At 43.2% G+C, this 21,248-nt stretch overlaps 1 protein-coding gene and 1 long non-coding RNA gene across 15 annotated transcripts in view; one reads left to right on the top strand and one right to left on the bottom strand.

Annotated features, from left to right (window-relative positions):
* Positions 1-21,248, bottom strand: part of LOC137353506 (uncharacterized) — a 691,250-nt gene that overhangs the window by 410,593 nt on the left and 259,409 nt on the right. The gene's annotated exons all lie outside the window — the stretch shown is intronic.
* sacs2 (sacsin molecular chaperone 2) overlaps positions 1-21,248 on the top strand; it is a 171,903-nt gene that overhangs the window by 75,075 nt on the left and 75,580 nt on the right. For 6 of the 14 annotated variants that reach the window (XM_068019863.1, XM_068019861.1, XM_068019862.1 and 3 more), the window contains one exon: positions 19,947-20,067. The exons of the other annotated variants lie outside the window; for them this stretch is intronic. In XM_068019863.1, the coding sequence (XP_067875964.1) occupies positions 19,947-20,067 (121 nt within the window). The remainder of the gene's footprint in view (positions 1-19,946; positions 20,068-21,248) is intronic. 14 annotated transcript variants of the gene reach the window in all.

Here is a 21,248-nt window from a genome sequence, read left to right as displayed (position 1 = left end):
AAACAGAAAATGATGGAAATACGCAGCAGGTCTGGTAGCTACCGGGAGTTGTGGAAGAGGTGAGCATGGAGCTGAGGGTGGTGAGTGGGAGTGGTCCTTTGACAACACATTCAAAGAAGGTGAAGATAGATGGGTCAAGAGTTGGTTTTTCGCGTAGAGGATGATAAAGGCAGATTTGAAATGGAGAGGGGCAGTGTATGAACAAAAGTAGCCATTAATAATGTCAGTAAACACGGGAACCAGGTAATGTAGTTGACTGATCAAGAGCTGGATTGGGAAGGGATCAAGGATGGACGAAATGGGTCTTGTAGAAAAAATGGTCAAAAAGTGGTATTTTAGTCATACTGCTGAATTCTAGGAAATTCTCTATAGACCTAGACTTGTCAAGATCATAAGCCTATGATGCCAGAGTGAGATTGGGAGAACCGTCAGAAAGCCAATTTTATCTGGTGCTGTCGAGTTTATCATATTTAAGACTGAGAGAGTGAAGGAGTTTTATTAACGAACGAGCAAGTCTGACCTTTACTGAATAAGAAAATATGCTGATTATATGACCTTGATCTACTTAAGGCAGTGGTTCTCAAACTCGGGTTGGTTTGTACTGGAGTGCTGACTTGGGTTGCATTAGAGTGTTAAAGTGGAAGTTTGGTGACTGAGGATAATTAAGGGTTAATTTTATCTGAAGTCTAGTTTGTCTTTTATTTAGCAGATTAACTTAACAGTTGCTGTTTGGTTTGGAGAAGGTGAGTTTTAGACCAGCTTTAAACAGAGTTCACTCAGGCTCTGCTTGCAGCTGCACCTTGTTAATTAGAGAATTGGCTTAAACCAGTTTTCAGGGGCTAGAGTCAGTCAGTATAAAAGTGGGCCATCTTACAGTGCTGACTTGGGGAGCATTAGAGGGCTAAAGTGGAAGTTTTGTGACTGAGGGTGAGGAGGGAGCGAGGAGCTCCTTTCATTTCCTACCTGTCCTCAGTGAGGGGAGCTGAGCGTTTCCAAAGAGCACAGCTGACTGGTGAGTAAGTCCTGGTGGGTATTTTTCAAAGTGGATTGAATTGTAAGTCATTGTTTTAGCAAGACTTAGTTGTTTTTTTCAAATGATAATCTTTTAAAGTTTTAAATTTAAAGGGTTTAGTCATGGCAGGAGAGCTTGAAGCCGTGGTTTGCTCCTCTTGCTGCATGTGGGAATCCAGGAACATTTCCACTCCCCGGGACCAGTATGTGTGCAGGAAGTGTGTCCAGCTGCACCTCCTGGAAGCTCGGGTTTCAGAGCTGGAACGGCGGCTGGAAACACTGTGGAGCATCTGCGAGTCTGAGAGCATCGTGGATAGCACGTATAGAGAGGTGGTCACACTGCAGCTGAAGGGACTTGAGGAAGGAAGGGAATGGGTGACCACCAGGCAGTCCAAGAGAATCAGGCAGGTAGTTCAGGAGTCCCCTGGGGTCCCGCTTGCAAATCGGTATTCCATTTTGGAGGCTGATGAGGCTGGTTCCTCCAGGGAGTGCAGACAGAGCCAAGCTTCTGGCACCGCAAGCAGCCTGTCTGAACAGGAAGGGGGAAAGAGAGGAAGAGCAATAGTAATAGGGGATTCTATAGTCAGGGGAACAGATAGGCGCTACTGTGGCCATCAACATGACTCCAGGATGGTGTATTGCCTCCCTGGTGCCAGGGTCCGGGATGTCACTGAACGGCTGCAGGGCATCCTGAAGGGGGAGGGTGATAAGGCAGAGGTCATAGTACATGTTGGTACCAATGACATAGGTAGAAAGAGGGATGAGGTCTTGCATCAAGAATTCAGGGAGTTAGGCAGTAGACTAAAAACCAGGACCTCTCGGGTTGTAATCTCTGGATTACTCCCAGTGCCACGTGCTAGCGAGTATAGAAATAGGAGAATAGCACAGATGAATGCGTGGCTTAAGAGTTGGTGCAGGAGGGAGGGTTTTAGATTCCTGGGCCACTGGGACCGTTTCTGGGGAAGGTGGGACCTGTACAAGCGGGACAGTTTACATCTGAACCAGAGGGTGACTAACATCCTTGCTGGCGGGTTTGCTAGTGCTGTTGGGAAGAGTTTAAACTAATTTGGCAGGTGGAGGGGATGCAGACTCCTAGCAGAATAGGGACACAGCTAAACACAGGAAAGCAAACAAGTCAGAGGGAATACAGCGGAAGTAAGTTTCAAGGGAGTAAGACCAGGATGGATGGCCTCTACCTTAATGCCAGGAGTATTACAGGTAAAACGGATGAGTTAAGGGCAATGATTGACATGTGGAATTGTGATATAGTAGCCATCACGGAGACATGGCAGCTCAATATCCCGGGATATTGAATCTTCAGGCGAGACAGAGGAGGGGGCATTGCAATATTAGTTAAGGAGTCAGTTACTGCAGTAAGGAGAGATGATTTCTTGGAGGGGGCATCAAATGAAGCTCTATGGGTAGAGTTTAGGAATAAAAAAGGGACAGCCACATTGCTAGCTGTTTATTACAGACCCCTAGATAGTCAGCGGAAAATTGAGGAGCAAATATGTGCGCAATTTGCAGAGGTGTGTAAAAATAATAATAGGGTAATTATATTATGTGATTTCAACTTTCCCAACATTAATTGGGATAGTTATCGTGTTAAGGGCTTAGATGGAGTGGAGTTCTTAAAATGTATACAGGAGAACTTTTTAGCTCAATATGTAGAGGATCCAACAAGGGAGGATGCAGTGCTGGACCTAATTCTGGGGAATGAAGCCGGACAGGTGGTTGATGTGTTAGTGGGGGAGCATTTTGGAGATAGTGATCACAATATGGTACAATTTAAGCCTGTTTAGATTAGATTAGATTAGAGATACAGCACTGAAACAGGCCCTTCGGCCCACCGAGTCTGTGCCGACCATCAACCACCCATTTATACTAATCCTACACTAATCCCATATTCCTACCAAACATCCCCACCTGTCCCTATATTTCCCTACCACCTACCTATACTAGTGACAATTTATAATGGCCAATTTACCTACCAACCTGCAAGTCTTTTGGCTTGTGGGAGGAAACCGGAGCACCCGGAGAAAACCCACGCAGACACAGGGAGAACTTGCAAACTCCACACAGGCAGTACCCAGAATCGAACCCGGGTCCCTGGAGCTGTGAGGCTGTAGTGCTAACCACTGCGCCACTGTGCCGCCCTGTTATGGAGAAAGAAATAGACAAGTTGCAAAAAAATGGTTTTGGATTGGGGGAGAGCAAATTTTAGTAAAATAAGGCAGGATCTGGCCAAGGTAGACTGGAATGAGTTACTTGTCGGGAAATCTACAGAAGAGCAGTGGGGGGCATTCAAAAAGGAAATGGGGAGGGTACAGGCCCAACATGTTCCCTCTAGGGTAACAGGCAGGAGCAACAAGCCCAGAGAACTATGGATGACCAGAAACATTCAGGGTACGATGAGTAAGAAAAGAGAGGCTTTTAGCAAATACAAGGAGAGCAAATCAACGGAAGCATTAGTGGAGTACAGAAAGTGTAGGATGGAGCTTAAAGCAATTAGGAGAGCAAAGAGGGGATATGAGAAAGCTCTGGCTGGTAAAAGTAGGGAAAATCCCAAGATATTCTGTAAGTATATCAATGGGAAGAGGATAACCAGGGAAAGAGTAGGACCCATTAGGGAAATTTGTGGGTGGAGCCAGAGGACATTGGTAGGGTGTTGAACGAATACTTCACATCTGTCTTCACCCAAGAGAAAGAGGATGTCGATATGGAACTCAAAGAGAGAGAGACTGTGAGGTTCTTGAGCAAATTGTCACAGGGAGTGACAAGGTATTGGAGGTTTTGGAAGGCTTAAAAGTGGATAAATCTCCAGGTCCGGACGATTTGTGTCCCAGGATGCTGTGGGAGGCGAGGGTGGAGATTGCAGGGGCTCTGACCCTAATTTTTAATTCCTCTCTGGCCACGGGGGAGGTGCCAGAGGACTGGAGAACAGCTAATGTGGTCCCACTATATAAGAAAGGTTGTAGAGATAAGCCAGGGAACTACAGACCAGTGAGTCTCACGTCAGTGGTAGGGAAACTTTTGGAGAAAATTCTGAAGGATAGAATCTATCACCACTTGGAGAGGCAAAATTTGATTAGGAATAGTCAGCTTGGCTTTGTCAGAGGGAGGTCATGCCTAACAAATTTGATTTTATTTTTTGAGCATGTGACCAGGTGTGTAGATGAGGGTAGTGCAGTTGATGTAGTTTACAGAGATTTCAGCAAAGCCTTTGACAAGGTCCCACATGGGAGACTTATCAAGAAAGCAAATGTACATGGGATACAAAGTAACTTGATAAAGGTGGATTCAAAATTGGCTTAGCTGTAGGAGACAGAGAGTGATGACAGACGGCTGTTTTAGTGACTGGAAGCCAGTGTCCAGTGGCGTACCACAGGGATCTGTGCTGGGTCCCCTATTGTTTGTCATTTATATAAATTACTATGTGGGGGGGAGGATCAGTAAGTTCGTGGATGACACAAAGATTGGCCAAATGGTTAACAGTGAGGTTGAGTGTCTTGGGTTACAGGAAGATATAGACGGGATGGTCAAATGGGCAGAGAAGTGGAAGATGGAACTTAACGCTGAAAAGTGTGAGGTGATACACTTTGGAAGGAGTAATGTGACACGGACATATTCAATGACTGGCCTGACACTGGGAAGTTCCGAGGAACACAGGGACCTTGGCGTGTTTGTCCATAGATCTCTGAAGGCAGAAGGGCAGGTTAATAGGCTGGTGAAAAAGGCATATGGGACACTTGCCTTTATCAATCGAGGCATTGATTACAAAAGCAGGGAGGTCATGTTGGAGTTGTACAGAACTTTGGTAAAGCCACAGCTGGAGTACTGTGTGCAATTCTGGTCGCCACATTATAGGAAGGATGTGATTGCACTGGAGGGGGTGCAGAGGCGATTCGCCAGGATGTTGCCTGGGATGGAACATTTAAGCTATGAAGAGAGGTTGGATAGGCTTGGGTTGTTTTCGCTGGAGCAGAGAAGACTGAGGGGTGACCTGATCGAGGTGTACAAGATTATGAGGGGCATGGACAGGGTGGATAGGGAGCAGCTGTTCCCCTTAGTTGAAGGGTCAGTTACTAGGGGTCACAAGTTTAAGGTGAGGGGCGAGAGGTTTAAGGGGGATTTGAGGAAGAACTTTTTTACCCAGAGGGTGGTGACGGTCTGGAATGCCCTGCCTGGGAGGGTGGTAGAGGCGGGTTGCCTCACACCCTTTAAAAAGTACCTGGATGAGCTCTTGGCACGTCATAACATTCAAGGCTATGGACCAAGTGCTGGCAAATGGGATTAGGTAGACAGGTCAGGTGTTTTAATGCATCGGTGCAGACTCGATGGGCCGAAGGACCTCTTCTGCACTGTATTATTCTGTGATTCTGTGACTCCTAAAAACATTTCAGGAGCAAAGTGAAATCATCTTTCCAATGGGTGAAAGAGAGAAAAACACAAGCAGGAAAAGGGAAGAACAAAAAGTAAGCTGCTCATTTTGTATAAGTTCACAGTTAGACTCGCACAAGTATCTGACAAGTCATCCAGGTCTGAATCTCCTGATACTCAGCCTTCTTCAGCTGCCATGGTTTTCAGCAGTGAGTTTTCATTTTGTTTCAGTCTGTTGCTGCTGTGATACTCAGGTGCACTCAATTTGGACTCATGCAATGAGAAAAATCCACTGTAACACTGACTGGCCTGCTGAGTAATTCCAGCATTTTCTGTTTGTATGAATCTCTTGTTAGTTTGATTCTTATAATTGAGGAAAAGCTGGCAGTTGAATTTACTTAAATCTTCCACTATGTTGCAATTACATAAATTTCTTGCATGATTAAATGATACTGAGAAACTGGGCTAATTTCCACAAGTCTGTAAAATATTCCAGAGAATATCACATTCAACTGAGTACTCTCTAATAGAATTGGACTGAAGGAAACTCATCCATTTATGGGAAGATTTATTAAAAAATTAAAACAGACACTTGCTTTGAGCATCTAAATAGGGTGTGGCTGCTGTTAACGCTGATTTGGCCAGTAACTTTTGTTAGGCAAACCTCCCACCTGCCAAGAATGAGGAAAATTAATTTCACCACATTGATTTTGGACTGTTGTTGGTGAAGAAAGAACTTACTTTAAAAAAACAATTGGAGATTTTGCATATCAAAAGACAGTACTTCAAAAGACAAAGGGGCTATTCCCTGCTCCAATTTAATCCACAAAGGACTTTTGATTACCAGACATTGAAGGTGGAAAGGCTAGCATTATAGGTTAACTGCTAAGATTGCCGAATACACAAACAGATGGGGTTGGACTGGTTTGGGTCACATGACTAACTGTTAGAGTTTTTTGAATTTGAACTTCCAACAAGGAATTTGAAATCAGAAAGCTGTTTGCTCCTGGCCTGGAAAATACCTCTCTCCTGCCTGCTCTCATCTCGCTCTCACCAGCTTCAGAAACCATTGACGACTTATGAACCCCAAGAGAGAAAAGTCTCCTACAGTGAACAAGGTTTAAGAAGAATACTGGGCCCCAATGAAAAGCAAGACTGCCTACAATCAAGGACTCTACAGCGAGTTCAAAGCACAGTAAAAACCCCTCTTCAGAGATTGCCTCAAAACTCTCCATTTTATTTTTCTTCTCTTTTCTGTCTCTATTTGCATGCACGTATTGCATGTGCTTGCTAGCGTGGGCACATCGTATATCTGTAGGTGTTAACGGAATTAGAGTTTAAGTAAGTTTAATAAATTTTACTTTTCTTCTTTAAACCTAAGAAAACCTGGTCTGCTCATTTCTTTGCCTTATAGTTGGAAAGCGGTGATCAATGATTCATCAAAGGGGGAGCTCAAAACACCGTGTGTTTAAAATTAAACCCTGTTACAATAAGACCAGGTGAAGACAGTGAGACACATTTCTCACCTGGTCATAACACTTTGTATTGGATGTGATCTGTGAACTAATTACCTGTTCATGGCATACGTGCCCAATCTTTAACCTCATTAAAAGCAGTTCCAAGGTGAAGCAGATCAAATCAACTCCACTACAATTGACTCAGAAGGATAAGGTTGTGGAAAGTCTAGGAAGTATACTGTTAAAATTAATAGCTTATTGGCAATTTTCTGAAATAAATGTTAAATCTTCAAAGCTGTTAACCTGAGGTTAAAGATTGCTTGTTAATGTCATACCTACCCAACATCCAATACAAAGTTACAGGCAAAATCAGTATTAACAGCAGTTATACCCTGTTTAGATGTTTAATAGGCTCAAAGCAAGTGACTATTTTAATTTTGAAAAACTTTCCATAAACAGATGAGTTTTCCTCACTCTAATTCTATTAGAGAGTATTCACTTGAATGTGAGATTCTGGGGAATATTTTCAGCCAGTACATGAAATCTAGCCATTAAATAGCTATTCTGACAACATTAATTGTACATGTTGGGTGTAACTCGTTCTGTAGTAAGTAGAGCTGAGCTGGTGCTTTGTATTTGTGATATATTTAAATAAAATCTAAGGGTGTAAAGATTGAAACTCAGTTAAAAATAACATCCTGTTAGTCTTATTATGCATTAATCATGTTATCAGAGATGTGTTAACACTTTTTTAATTCATTCACGGGATGTGAGCATTGCTGACAAGGCCAGCATATATTGCTCACCCCTAATTGCCCTTGAGAAGGTGGTGTGAGCCACCTTGTTAAACTGCTGCAGTCTGTGTAGTGTAGGTACACCCACAGTGCTGTTAGGGAGGGTGTTCCAGGATTTTGGTCTAGCAATAGTGAGGGAACGGCGATATATATCCAAGCCAGGATGATGCATGATTTAGAACATAACAAAAGAAATAGGAGTAGGAGGAGGCCGTTCATCCCCTCCAGTCTGCTGCACCAGTCAAAAAGATCATGGCTGATCTGATCGTGACCTCAACTCCACTTTCCTGCCTCCGATCCCCCCAACCCACCCACGTAACTGTTGACTCCCTTATAGATCAAACATCTGTCTAACTCAGCCTTGAATATATTCAATAACCCAATCTGCACTGCTTTCTGGGGTAGAGAATTCCAAAGATGAATGACCCTCCGAGAAGAAATTCCTTCTAATCTCTGTCTTAAAAGGACCCTTTATTCTGGAAACTGTGTCCCCTAGTTCTAAATTCCCCCACGAGGGAAACATCCTCTCAGCATCTGCCCTATCAAGGCTCCTCAGAATCTTAAATGTTTCAATAAGATCACCTCTCATTCTTCTAAACTCCAGTGAGAGAATTGGTCCAATCTGCTCAATCTTTCCTCATAAGACAATCCTTTCATCACAGGGAAACTTGCAGGTGGTGGTGTTGCCATACCCTTGTCCTTCTAGGCAGTTGGGGTCATGGTTTGGAAGGTGCTGTCAAAGGAGCCTTGGTGAGTTGCTGCAGTGCGTCTTGTAGATGGCACACACTGCAGCCACTGTGCACTAGTGATGGAAGGACTGAATGTTTAAGGTAAATCTGTAAACATAAGGTAAATATAATGTTAAAGCACTGCCATGACTTCATTTTGATATCTCTGGCAAGAGAAAGTAACTCATTCATTTTCATTTGCTAAGCAATGGCTTCCCTTTTTCATAAGGTCGGGAGTGGGGCAATTTGCTGAAGATTCATAGTATTCAACTCCATTCACAACCAACGTTCCCTCTAATTTTTTTTTGGAGTGCATGGGTGATTTATTTAAATGTGTGACTGTGCAGCTCAAAGGGAACATTGTTTATAACCTCCTCTGAAAGTTAATGAAGCAGCTTCTGCCAGTCTCTAGTAATACCTGGACAACATCCAGATGTGGGTGAAAAGTAACATTCATGCTATATATGCGTTGGGCAATGGCTACCTCCAAAAAGAAAAGATCTGATTACCTCCAAAAAAAAAAGATCCAAGATCTAATCCCTTCCCAAGGCCTTCAATAGTACGACCATTGACAAGTTCCACCATCATCAACATTTTGGGGTCATTAACTAGAAGCCCAAGGGCTGTGCTCATCCTTCAAAGTCAAAGATGACCATGACATCAACTAGAATTCATTGAAGTTTCAGGTGCGATGTGTTCGAAGGTGACTAATCAGTTCAGTTTCAATTTGAGCACGAAAAGATCTGTTGCATGTTGGAGACACCTGTATTGTTGGTGCGGAATAGGCGCTTGCAGCTCTGGATTTGCAAAGCTTATGTTTCCTGGTGGTCAGTGCAACTCTTCTGCTCATAGGAGGTGGCGCCTTTGCGGATGAAACTGCGCCATATACAACGATCCTGTTCTCTCGGGGCGATGTTGAAACTCTTAAGTGAGACCTCCAGTTTCCTTGAAACGCTTTTTCTGGCCTCCATGTGAACGTTTTCCCTGCCTCACTATAGAGGAGCTTTTTTGGCAAGGTCATCAGACCTTTGAGTCATAGAGTCATTTACGGCACAGAAGGAGGCCAATCAGCCCATTGGGTCCAAGCCGGCTCTCCATGGAGTTATGCTGTCAGTCCCACTCCCCGGCTCAATCCCTGTAGCCCTACAAGTCTATTTCTCTCAGGTGGTCATCCAACTTCCTCTTGAAGTCATTGATCATCTCCACTTCCACCACCCTTGTTGGCAGAGAGTTTCAGGTCATTACCATCCGCTGTATAAAAAAGTGCTTCTTCATATTCCCCTGCATTTTTTTGCCCCAAACTTTCAATCTGTGTCTCCGTGTCCTTGTACCATTAGTTAATGGGAACAGCTTTTCCTTGTCTAACTTATCTAAGCCTGTCATAATCTTGTACACCTCTATCAAATCTCCCTTCAATCTCCTTTGTTCTAAGTAGAACAAATCCAGCTTTTCCAACCTAACATTATAACTAAAATCCTCCATCCCTGGAACTATTCTGGTAAATCACCTCTACACCCTCTCAAGGGCCGTCATATCCATCCTGAAGTGGGGTGACCAGAACTGGATTCAGAACTCCGGTTGGGGTCTAACCAGAGCTTTATAAAGGTTCAGCATAACTTCCCTGCTTTTGTACTCAATGCCTCTATTTATGAAGCCCAAGATCCCATATGCTTTCCCATTCTGGCCATCTTCTCTGAGCCTCTCTTCAGCATATTGTGGATGCTAAGCATGCCAGTCAGGGAGAAAATCTCAGTATTAGGAGCCTTGTCTTGCATCTGATCTTGAGTGTCTCTGCAAACAGGTCACATAAAAGTGGTGTAGCTTGTTTGCGTGCCTGGGGTAAACTGTCCACGATTCACAGGAGAGTGGGAAGGAAAACTGCCCTGTATATCTTCACTTTTGTTGAGAGACTGATTCCTCTTTGCTCCTGGACAGTTTTTCATGGCTTGCCAAAGGCACCACTGGCCTTGGCTGTTCTGACGTTGACTTTGTCATCAATGTAAACTGCTCTGGAGAGGGTGCTGCTGAGGTAGGTAAATTGTTGACTGCTTCAAGCCTTTGACCATTGATTGTAATAGTTGGCTTCATATACTGCTTATGTGGGGCAGGCTGGTACACAACTTCAGTCTTTTTGCTGCTGATGCTGAGACTGAGCCAGAGAGCAAGTTCTATCAGACTTGGTATTTTATTTTTAGAGATACAGCACTGAATCTGTGCCGACCATCAACCACCCATTTATACTACTCCTACATTAATCCCTTATTCCTACCACATCCCCATCTTCCCTCAATTCTCCTACCTATACGAGGGGTAACAATTTACCTATCAACCTGCAAGTCTTTGGCTGTGGGAGGAAACCGGAGCACCCAGCGAAAACCCATGCAGTCACAGGGAGAACTTGCAAAGTCCACACAGGCAGTACCCAGAATTGAACCGGGTCACTGGAGCTGTGAGGCTGCGGTGCTAACCACTGTGCCACCCACTGCGTTGTGTGGTTAAAGGGGAACTAGCAGATGTATACTTGGATTTCTAGAAGGCATTCGATAAGGTGCCACACAAAAGGTTAATACACAATATAGGCGGCACAGTGGCGCAGTGGTTAGCACCGCAGCCTCACAGCTCCAGCGACCCGGGTTCAATTCTGGGTACTACCTGTGTGGAGTTTGTAAGTTCTCCGTGTCTGCGTGGGTTTCCTCCGGGTGCTCCAGTTTCCTCCCACATGCCAAAGACTTGCAGGTTGATAGGTAAATTGGCCATTATAAATTGTCCCTAGTATAGGTAGGTGGTAGGGAAATATAGGGACAGGTGGGGATGTGGTAGGAATATGGAATTAGTGTAGGATTAGTATAAATGGGTGGTTGATGGTTGGCACAGACTCGGTCTGGGGGGCTGTCATGCTCTGAAATTATTGAACTCAATGTTCAGTCCGGCAGGCTGTAGTGTGCCTAATCGGTAGATGAGATGTTGTTACAACAAGAATATATTGGGAACAAGTTCACTTTCAAATTAGTCACAATCTTAACTGAGACATATAGGGGTTGAGATTTTTCATTGCTACATTCACCAACCTGCAATTTTCCACTTGCTCACTTTAATGTGCAGAAAATTGAGGAATGGAAAGCACAGGGGTGGGAAACATGGGCATTTTGTTAGTCCTTTAACATCACTAGATCGGAATCTTGGAATTTCCTGACTAATACTATAGTAGGAGTACTGCTAGAGTTTATCTAAAATCACGCAAGTTACTGGCACAGGTTGATGGTAAGATTCCCATTGCTTGCCTAGCTGGGATCACCCTACCCATTATGACAGTAGATGGAACTGAGTGGGAAGAATACTGAACTCAGACACAGGTGCACTCCTCCAGCTTCTATTAGTAAACCAAGCTTTCTGGTCAATAATTAACATTGCCCTTGAGTACCGCAGACCTACCTGGTTCAAGTATAGGAATTACCAAGGATACCACAGAGGGATAACCTGATTTAATTTGTATTAAGATGGAAGGATGGGGTAGAGGTATCTACCAGAAATGTAAGCAATCTAAATGTAAACAAAACAGGGAAGGAGAGCATAAGAAAGAATAAAGTAAGAGAGGACATTGATGTGAGGATGTGGTAGGAATATGGGATTAGTATAAATGGGTGGTTAATGGTCGGCACAGACTCGGTGGGCCGAAGGGCCTGTTTCAGCGCGGTATCTCTAAATCTAAATCTAAATCTGTTTAAATCTGATGACAAGAGAAAAAAATAGAGTTATAGAACAGGAGTCTAAAAAGATGGTTAAACATGGTGAGAGGAAATCCGATTAAAAATGAGTTAAAATAGTATAGCAGTGCACACATTGCCTCCAGCTCCCATTTTATAATGGACAATGTGTGCATTGGGAGGAACCAGTCATATTTGGGTTACTGAGGCATGGCTAGGCAAACATCAGAACTGGGAATTAAACATTGCAGGGTATAATATATTTAGAAAAGCTAGAGAGAGAAAAGGGGGAGGTATAGTAGATATACTTGTTAGGGATAACACAATGGCAGTAAAAAAAAGGGAAGCATCTATTGGCAAGATGAAAATAGAATCCATATGGATAGAAATAAAAGATAATAAAGGATCAATCACACTAATAGGTGTAGTCTACAGACCACCTAATAGTAGAAGGGAGGTGGAGGAAGAAATATGCAGACAAATTAGGGAATTCAGTAAAAATACATAGAATAATAATCATGAGGGATTTCAACTACCCAATATTTGGACAGGAGATAAGGGAATCGTGTTCCTACAATGTGTACAGGACTCCTTTCTAAACCAAGGAGGGAAGATTTGCTATTGGATCTAGTAATGAGAAATGAACCAGAGCAGATAAGAGAAATAAAAGTAGAGGAACATCTCGACAATAGTGACCATAATATAATAGTCTTTAAGATGATAATAGAGAAGGACTTAAGTATGACAAAAATTGGATTAATGGATTGGAGAAAAGCTGATTTTGAGGGGCTGAGAATAAAACTTGGGAAAATAAAATAGACAACATATTGGCAAATGACAATGTAGAACCAACAATGGGAAACGTTTAAAACAGTGTTCAACAGAGTGCAGGAAAAATATATTCCGCTAAAAGGAAAGAACAAATTAAACATTAGTGAGACTTCATGGATGAATAAAGACATTAGGGAACAATTGAGGATTAGAAAAGAGGCATATATTAATTACATAGACAGCAGAAGAGTGCATGATAAAAGGGAATACAAAGCAATTAGGAGAGAAGTCAAAAAATAATTAGGAAGGCAAACAGGAACTATGAAACTAAATTATCAAGGAAAAAAATCAAAATAATATATTTTACAGGCATATCAATCAAAAAGGAAGATTGGGATGGGAATTGGATTATTAAGGGATAGACAGGATAATACCACAGCTAACGATAGACAGATGGCAGAAATATTAAATAATAATTTTGTTTCAGTATTTACCAGGGAGACAGAACAGGCAGACATGACACTGAATGATGAGATGAGTAAGGAGACGAGTGCATTTGAAATAAAAGAAATGGAGTAAATTAAATAAACTAATCAAACTCCGAGGTTAAAGCCCATGGTCTGGATGGATTGCATCCACACATTTTAAAAGAATCTAGGAAAGAGATAGCAGAGGAATTACAACACATACTTAATAATTCATTAGAAAAAGGTGTAGTGCCAGAGGACCGATGGATAGCTAACATAATTCTTATATTTAAGCAGGGGGACAGAATATGCCCAGCGCATTGTAGACCAGTCAGCTTAACATCTGTGGTAGGAAAAATAATGGAATCCCTACTAAAGGAGAGAATGGAAGAAAATTGAGAAAAGAAAAATATAATAATGAATAGTCAGCATGGATTTCAAAAGGGAAAATCTTGTTTCACCAACCTTATTGAATTTTTTTGAGGTAACAGAGAGAGTAGACAGTGGTAATGCTGTAGATGTAATTTATCTGGATTTTCAAAAAGCTTTTGATAAGATGCCCCATAATAGACAGATGAATAAAGTCAGAGAATGCGGAGTCAGGGAACAAGAGACAGAATGGTATAATAAAAGCAAAATACTGCGGATGCTGGAAATCTGAAACAAAAACAAGAAATGCTGGATTCACTCAGCAGGTCTGGCAGCATCTGTAGAAAGAGAAGCAGAGTTAACGTTTCGGGTCAGTGACCCTTCTTCGGAACTGACAAATATTAGAAAAGTCACAGATTATAAACAAGTGAGGTGGGGGTTGGGCAAGAGATAACAAAGGAGAAGGTGCAGATTGGACCAGGCCACATAGCTGACCAAAAGGTCACAGAGCAAAGGCAAACAATATGTTAATGGTGTTTTGAAAGACAAAGCATTAGTACAGATTAGGTGTGAATATACTGAATATAGAACATCAGCAAGTGCAAACCTGAAGAAAAACAACCTGAAAAAAACAGTGGGTAAGCAAACTGAACAAACTAAGATGAAATGAAATAAATGCAAAAAATGTAAAAAGGAATGCAAAAAAAAGGAAGAAAAAATAACTAAAAATGAAAGTAAAGTGGGGGGCTGTCATGCTCTGAAATTATTGAACTCAATGTTCAGTCCGGCAGGCTGTAGTGTGCCTAATCGGTAGATGAGATGCTGTTCCTCGAGCTTGCGTTGATGTTCACTGGAACACTGCAGCAATCCCAGGACAGAGATGTGAGCATGAGAGCAGGGGGGAGTGTTGAAATGGCAAGCAACCGGAAGCTCAGGGTCCTGCTTGCGGACTGAGCGGAGATGTTCCGCAAAGCGGTCACCCAGTCTGCGCTTGGTCTCCCCAATGTAGAGGAGACCACACTGTGAGCAGCGAATACAGTATACTACATTGAAAGAAGTACAAGTAAATCGCTGCTTCACCTGAAAGGAGTGTTTGGGGCCTGGGATAGTGAGGAGAGAGGAGGTAAATGGGCAGGTATTACACCTCCTGCGATTGCAAGGGAAGGTGCCCTGGGACGGGGACGAGGTGGTGGGGGTAATGGAGGAGTGGACCAGGGTGTCGCGGAGGGAACGATCCCTTCGGAATGCTGACAGGGGAAGGGAGGGGAAGATGCGACTGGTAGTGGCATCACGCTGAAGGTGGCGAAAATGGCGGAGGATGATCCTTTGGATATGGAGGCTGGTGGGATGAAAAGTGAGGACAAGGGGAACCCTGTCACGGTTCTGGGAGGGAGGGGAAGGGGTGAGGGTAGAGGTGCGGGGAATGGGTCGGACACGGTTGAGGGCCCTGTCAACCACAGTGGGGGGAAATCCTCGGTTGAGGAAAAAGGAGGTCATATCAGAAGCACCGTCATGGAAGGTAGCATCATCAGAGCAGATGCGTCGGAGACGGAGAAACTGGGAGAATGGAATGGAGTCCTTACAGGAGGTAGGGTGTGAAGAAGTGTAGTCGAGGTAGCTGTGGGAGTCAGTGGGCTTATAATGGATATTGGTAGACAACCTATCCCCAGAGATGGAGACAGAGAAGTCGAGGAAGGGAAGGGAAGTGTCAGAGATGGACCATGTAAAGGTGAGAGAAGGGTGGAAATTGGAAGCAAAGTTGATAAAGTTTTCGAGTTCGGGGCGGGAGCAGGAAACGGCACCGATACAGTCATCAATGTACCGGAAAAAGAGTTGGAGGAGGGGGCCTGAGTAGGACTGGAACAAAGAATGTTCGACATATCCCACAAAAAGACAGGCATAACTAGGACCCATGCGGGTACCCATAGCGACACCTTTTACTTGAAGGAAGTGCGTGGAGTTGAAGGAGAAGTTGTTCAATGTGAGAACAAGTTCAGCCAGGCGGAGGAGGGTGGTGGTGGATGGGGACTGGTTGGGCCTCTGTTCCAGGAAGAAGCGGAGAGCCCTCAAACCATCCTGGTGGGGGATGGAGGTGTAGAGCGATTGGACGTCCATAGTGAAGAGGAGGCGGTTGGGACCAGGAAACTGGAAATTGTCAAAATGACGTAGGGCGTCAGAAGAGTCACGGATGTAGGTGGGAAGAGACTGCACCAGCGGAGAAAAGATGGAGTCTAGATAGGAAGAAATAAGTTCAGTTGGGCAGGAGCAGGCTGACACAATGGGTCTGCCGGGACAGTCCCGTTTGTGGATTTTGGGAAGGAGATAGAAGCGGGCTGTCCGGGGTTGCGGGACTATGAGGTTGGAAGCTGTAGAGGGAAGATCTCCAGAGGAGATGAGGTCAGTGACAGTCCTTTGGACGGTGGCTTGATGTTCGGTGGTGGGGTCATGGTCCAGAGGGAGGTAGGAAGAGGTGTCTGTGAGTTGGCGTTGAGCTTCTGCAAGGTAGAGGTCGGTACGCCATACAACAACAGCACCACCCTTGTCTGCAGGTTTGATGACCATGTCGGGGTTAGACCTGAGAGAAAGGAGTGCCTCAAGTTCAGAGGGGGACAGGTTAGAGTGAGTGAGGGGGGCAGAGAAATTGAGACGACCAATGTCTCGCCGACAGTTTTCAATGAAGAGATCAAGAGCGGGTAAGAGGCCAGGGTGAGGGGTCCAGGTAGAGGGAGAATACTGGAGGCAGGTGAATGGGTCTGCTGGTCGGGGGGAGGACTCCTGGTCAAAGAAGTGAGCCCGGAGGCGGAGGCGACGGAAGAAGAGCTCAACGTCATGCCGAGCGCGAAATTCATTGAGGTGGGGGCGTAAGGGGATAAAACTGAGTCCTTTGCTGAGTACAGAACGCTCAGCATCAGAGAGGGGGAGGTCAGAGGGTATAGTGAATACACGGCAAGGGGTCAGATCAGAAGGGGTGGGGTCAGAGGGAAGTGAAGCGGAAGGAGGATCTGGAGGGGCATTAGTCCCCATCAGCTGCTGGAGCTTGCGTTCCTTAACACCTGAAAGGAAGAAAAAAAGTTTTTTGTTAATGCGTCGGATGAGACGTAAGATGAGATGAAACTGCGGAGTAGAACAGATTTGAGATAAGGTGAGACGGTGCTGCTGGAGAGAGAGGTCCAGTGTGTGCATATGGCGGCGCATAGCACTGAGCGTGGATCTCAGGATGCGGCGAGAGTAGCAGTCCGAGGAACGTTGTATTTCTCGGAGATACCTGTGATCCTGGGTGGTTTCAAAGCATGATGGGTGAAACTGCAGTTGGAATCCACGTGGAATCAGTCGGAGCCGGAGACAGTCACTGAGGAAGGAGATGTGGCTGTGAAAACGAGTTTTGGTAGATACCTTATCAAACACCAGGAGGGAAATAGAAAGCAATGAAGGTGAACAAGGTAAAAGAGACAAACGAAAATCCCGTCGGAGAGAAGAGCAGAACTTCTTCAAGGTAGGCATTCCTGGAAGAGAAGTGGCAGTGAATTAAACACTAAAATAAAAGCAAAATACTGCGGATGCTGGAAATCTGAAACAAAAACAAGAAATGCTGGATTCACTCAGCAGGTCTGGCAGCATCTGTAGAAAGAGAAGCAGAGTTAACGTTTCGGGTCAGTGACCCTTCTTCGGAACTGAGACAGAATGGATTGCTAGCTGGCTTCATGACAGAAAACAGAGTGTGGGAGTAAAGGGTAGTTACTCAGAGTGGCAGAAGGTGAGAAGTGGTGTTCCACTGGATCAGTGCTTGGACCACTGCTGTTCACAATTTACGTTAGCAATATGTACTTTTGAATCAAAAACACAATTTCTAAATTCATGAATGACACCAAATTAGGGGGAATAGTTAATACTGAGGAGGACTGCAACAAATTACAGGAGGACATTAATAAACTTGCATAATGAGCGAATTGACAAACACAGATAAATGTGAGGTAGGAAGAATAGGGAGGTCACTTATTACTTGGAAGGTGTGAGTCTAGATGGATAAAGGAACAAAGGGATCTTGGATTACAAATACTCCAGTCACTATAGGTTGCACAACAGGTTAGCAAGGCCATTAAAAAAAAGCAAACCAATAACTAGGCTTTATTCTGAGAGGGATAGAATTGAAAATAGAGTTGAAGTTGCACTGAACCTGTATTGAACCTTGGTTAGACCACATAGAGTACTGCATGCAGTTCTGATCACTATATTATAAAGAGGATATAGAGGCACTGGATAGGATGCAGAGAACATTTAAAAGGATGATACCACAAATGTGTGGTTATACACATCACAAAAGGATGAACAGGCTGGATCTTTTTTATCTTGAAAAAAGAAGGCTGAGGGGTGACCGAATAGAGGTCTTTAAAATTATGAAAGGTTTTGATTGAGTGGATACAGAGAGAATGTTTCCACTTGTGGGCAAGAGTATAACTAGAGTCCATCAATATAAGATAGTCACCAAGAAATCCAATAGGGAATTCAGGAGAAAATTCTTTACCCAAAGAGTGGTGAGAATGTAGAACTCGCTACAGCAGGGAGTGGTTGAAGCAAATAGTATAGATGCATTTAAGGGGAAGCTAGACAAACGTACGAGGGAGAAGGGAATTGAAGATTATGATAGAGTTAGATGAGGAAAGATAGGAGGAGGCTCGAGTGGAACATGAATGGCAGCATGCACTGGTTGGGCTGAATGGCTTGTTTCTGCACTGTATATCCTGTGTAATCCGATGTCTTTTATTAATTTAGTCTGGATTTGAACTTAGCAGCGATGAGCCTCTGGGGATAATGAAAGCCATGATTACATCATCTGACTGGGATGACACTGGACAACCTTTATGATTCAATCAGTGTATAAGAAGAGGCCAGTTACATGCAATTTGGTCCAGTAGACCCATGCCCCTTTTGAACTTGTTTGATTCCCTTTCATTAAAACTTATTTCACTAAGAATTCTGAGTAGAAAACAGAGTCTTAACATTACATAAATTTGACCTGGATTCCAACAGAAGTCCCAGAGCTGTAATGATAGTGTTCCAATTAGTTATTTTCTTCATTCAACTTTTACTCTTTTGGTAAGTTTTTTTTCCATATATCTTTCCCCTATTATTTTGCATTGTTGTGTATCACCCATGACCTACAGCAAGCACAGGTGAAATGCTGCCAAATCTCTTAATCTCATTCTTACCAGAGTGACTGGCCCTCCAGTTTTCATTCAGGGGAAGGTATCAGATTGCCTGCACTTGGTGCCTCCCCAAGGGCAGGACTATGATCACTCAAGTATTATGTGGAGAAAGCTAGGGACAGAATGACTGATCTAAAACTATGGCATAGTTATACCATAATGCTACCACTTCTGATTCAGCATTTTAAAATCATGAAAGGCGCATATAAAGTGCAGCTTGTAAACATGCTGGGAAAGCAAGACATGGACAATGATTTAAAAATAGAACACCATAATATTAAAAATAAAGAACTTGGACAACTGTTTACTGATAGAATAGCCACCAACCAGTAGTCAAAGTAGAGATGAGATTGTCTTCAAAGAAGCTACATTGATTACATCATTTGCTAAACCTCTTTCGAACATACTGATCTGGGAAGGGGAAGTGGGTTGAATAAATCTAGTCCAAATTTCTGGAATTAAAGTCTCTTCTGAGAACTGCAAGGGTTCTGCAAGAAATGAGTATGAACAGTCTCAATCTAGTTCCTGATAAGGATAGCCTCACATCATAGAACTGACCCTAATATGAAAACTGAAAACTTTAATCGAAGAAGCAGCAGGATAGGGAACCCTGGGTGTCTTCTTTTACACACCTCCTAGTAGATGGTAATAGAATTGTGTAGATAGATACATGGCCGCAGGTCATCAGCCTGCCCTCTTGGCCAAGTAGACATTAGCCAGAGAAGCAAAGGAGAGATGAGGATTTTTTATTTTTACACAGTGAGTTGCTGTGATCTGGAATTTGCTGCCTGAAAGGGTGGTGAAAGCAGAGTCAATTGCAACTTTCAAAAGTGAATTGGATAAATACTTGGAAGCAGAAAATTTGCAGGGCCATGGGACAAGAGCAGAGGAGTAAGACTGAAAGGATAGCTCATTCAAAGAGCTGGTACAGGCACAATTGGCCAAATTGCCTCCTTCTGTGCTATATTATTCTATAAAAAGAGGAAAAGGGATAAATATGAATAATTTTAAAAGCAAAAGCTTGGAGTAATACTGACAGGTTTGTTAATCCTTTAATATAGATGTCATCAGAGCCAACGATCTGAAGTACACTGGGCCACCAGCATCTAGCTTAACAGCTCCTGCCTGCAAAATGAAAAAACACCACTCTGGAGTGATTGCAAAGTTGACATCTAATATAATGTAAGGGAAGGGGTTTCATATGATAGCTATTAACAACTACAGATTTTCTTTCACATTTTATAATATCTTTGATAAACCCTTTCATTAATTACAGCCTTGCTACCAATCTTAATACAACAGACTCTGTCCAATACATTAAAGACTTTGGGCTTGATAATACCATGGATTTCACCTTTTCTTTCCTACTCAGCACTATTATTCTGAAATCTTGTTTGGAGAATAAACCACAAAGAAACTAGTTAACAAATAGCAAAAATCATTCAACACTCATTTGGAAAGCAAATCACAACTATCAAATGGTATTCAATGAAAATGCAGATCTATATTTTCAGCTACAGACATGTGCTGCCAAATTCTGTGAAATCTATTCTCACAAACTAAATCCACTGAGAAGTGTCCTACAGTAGAAGATTACTCTCCATGGATTGGCTTTAATTTTTAAAAAAATGACTGACTGTTACAATTAGGTGAGAAAGGATCGAATGGTTCTTCTCTTTTCCCGCTCCTTGTTTGACCGCAGCAGGTTTGCTCCTTTTTTTGAAAAGGATATACTTGCCAATTCAGTGAGTGTTTAACTGTGTACATGCTGTGATCATAAAACAACAAATCGGACAGGTTTTCTTGAGTTTAACAACAAAATAGGTTAGCTTTATTGTACTTAAACTGATCTAAGTAAATTAATAAAACATGATCCAACTTTCTCACATACACACACATACACACACACGCTCGAAGTTCACACACACACACAAATAGGTTACAGAGTGGGGAAGGATAGATTGGTCAAATTAGAATCCAAAGAAATTAAAAGGGTATACAGTCTGTGGAGGTTGGTGACTTGGCTGGCTTCAGGCTGAATTTGGAAGTTGTGCGACTTTCCTTTGGTGATCGTGAAACTTCCGATTTAAAGAAGTGGACAGCTGGTTTGGCTGTTCTCCTGGAGACAGTAGTGTGGGGTTGATTTCCTTCAAGAAGTCTCTGTCTGTATAGGGGTATCCCTGGGTGGTCATGGTCAGCAAACAGAGTTCGAAGCTTGCAAGATGGATTGGAGAGAGAGAAAGGAAGGAGGATTCCTCTCGAGTCTTTTCTCGTCAGCATCTAGTTGCTTGCCTGCTTACTGCAGAGAAAACAGAAACTTAAAGATGGGGCTGTCACATGACTGTCACCCAGTGATTCAAGCA

This window comes from Heterodontus francisci, chromosome 41, assembly GCF_036365525.1.
Source record: "Heterodontus francisci isolate sHetFra1 chromosome 41, sHetFra1.hap1, whole genome shotgun sequence".
Lineage (NCBI taxonomy): Eukaryota > Metazoa > Chordata > Chondrichthyes > Heterodontiformes > Heterodontidae > Heterodontus > Heterodontus francisci.
The sequence above is the reverse complement of the archived record's forward strand: the minus strand, read 5'-3'. Positions and strand labels throughout refer to the sequence as shown.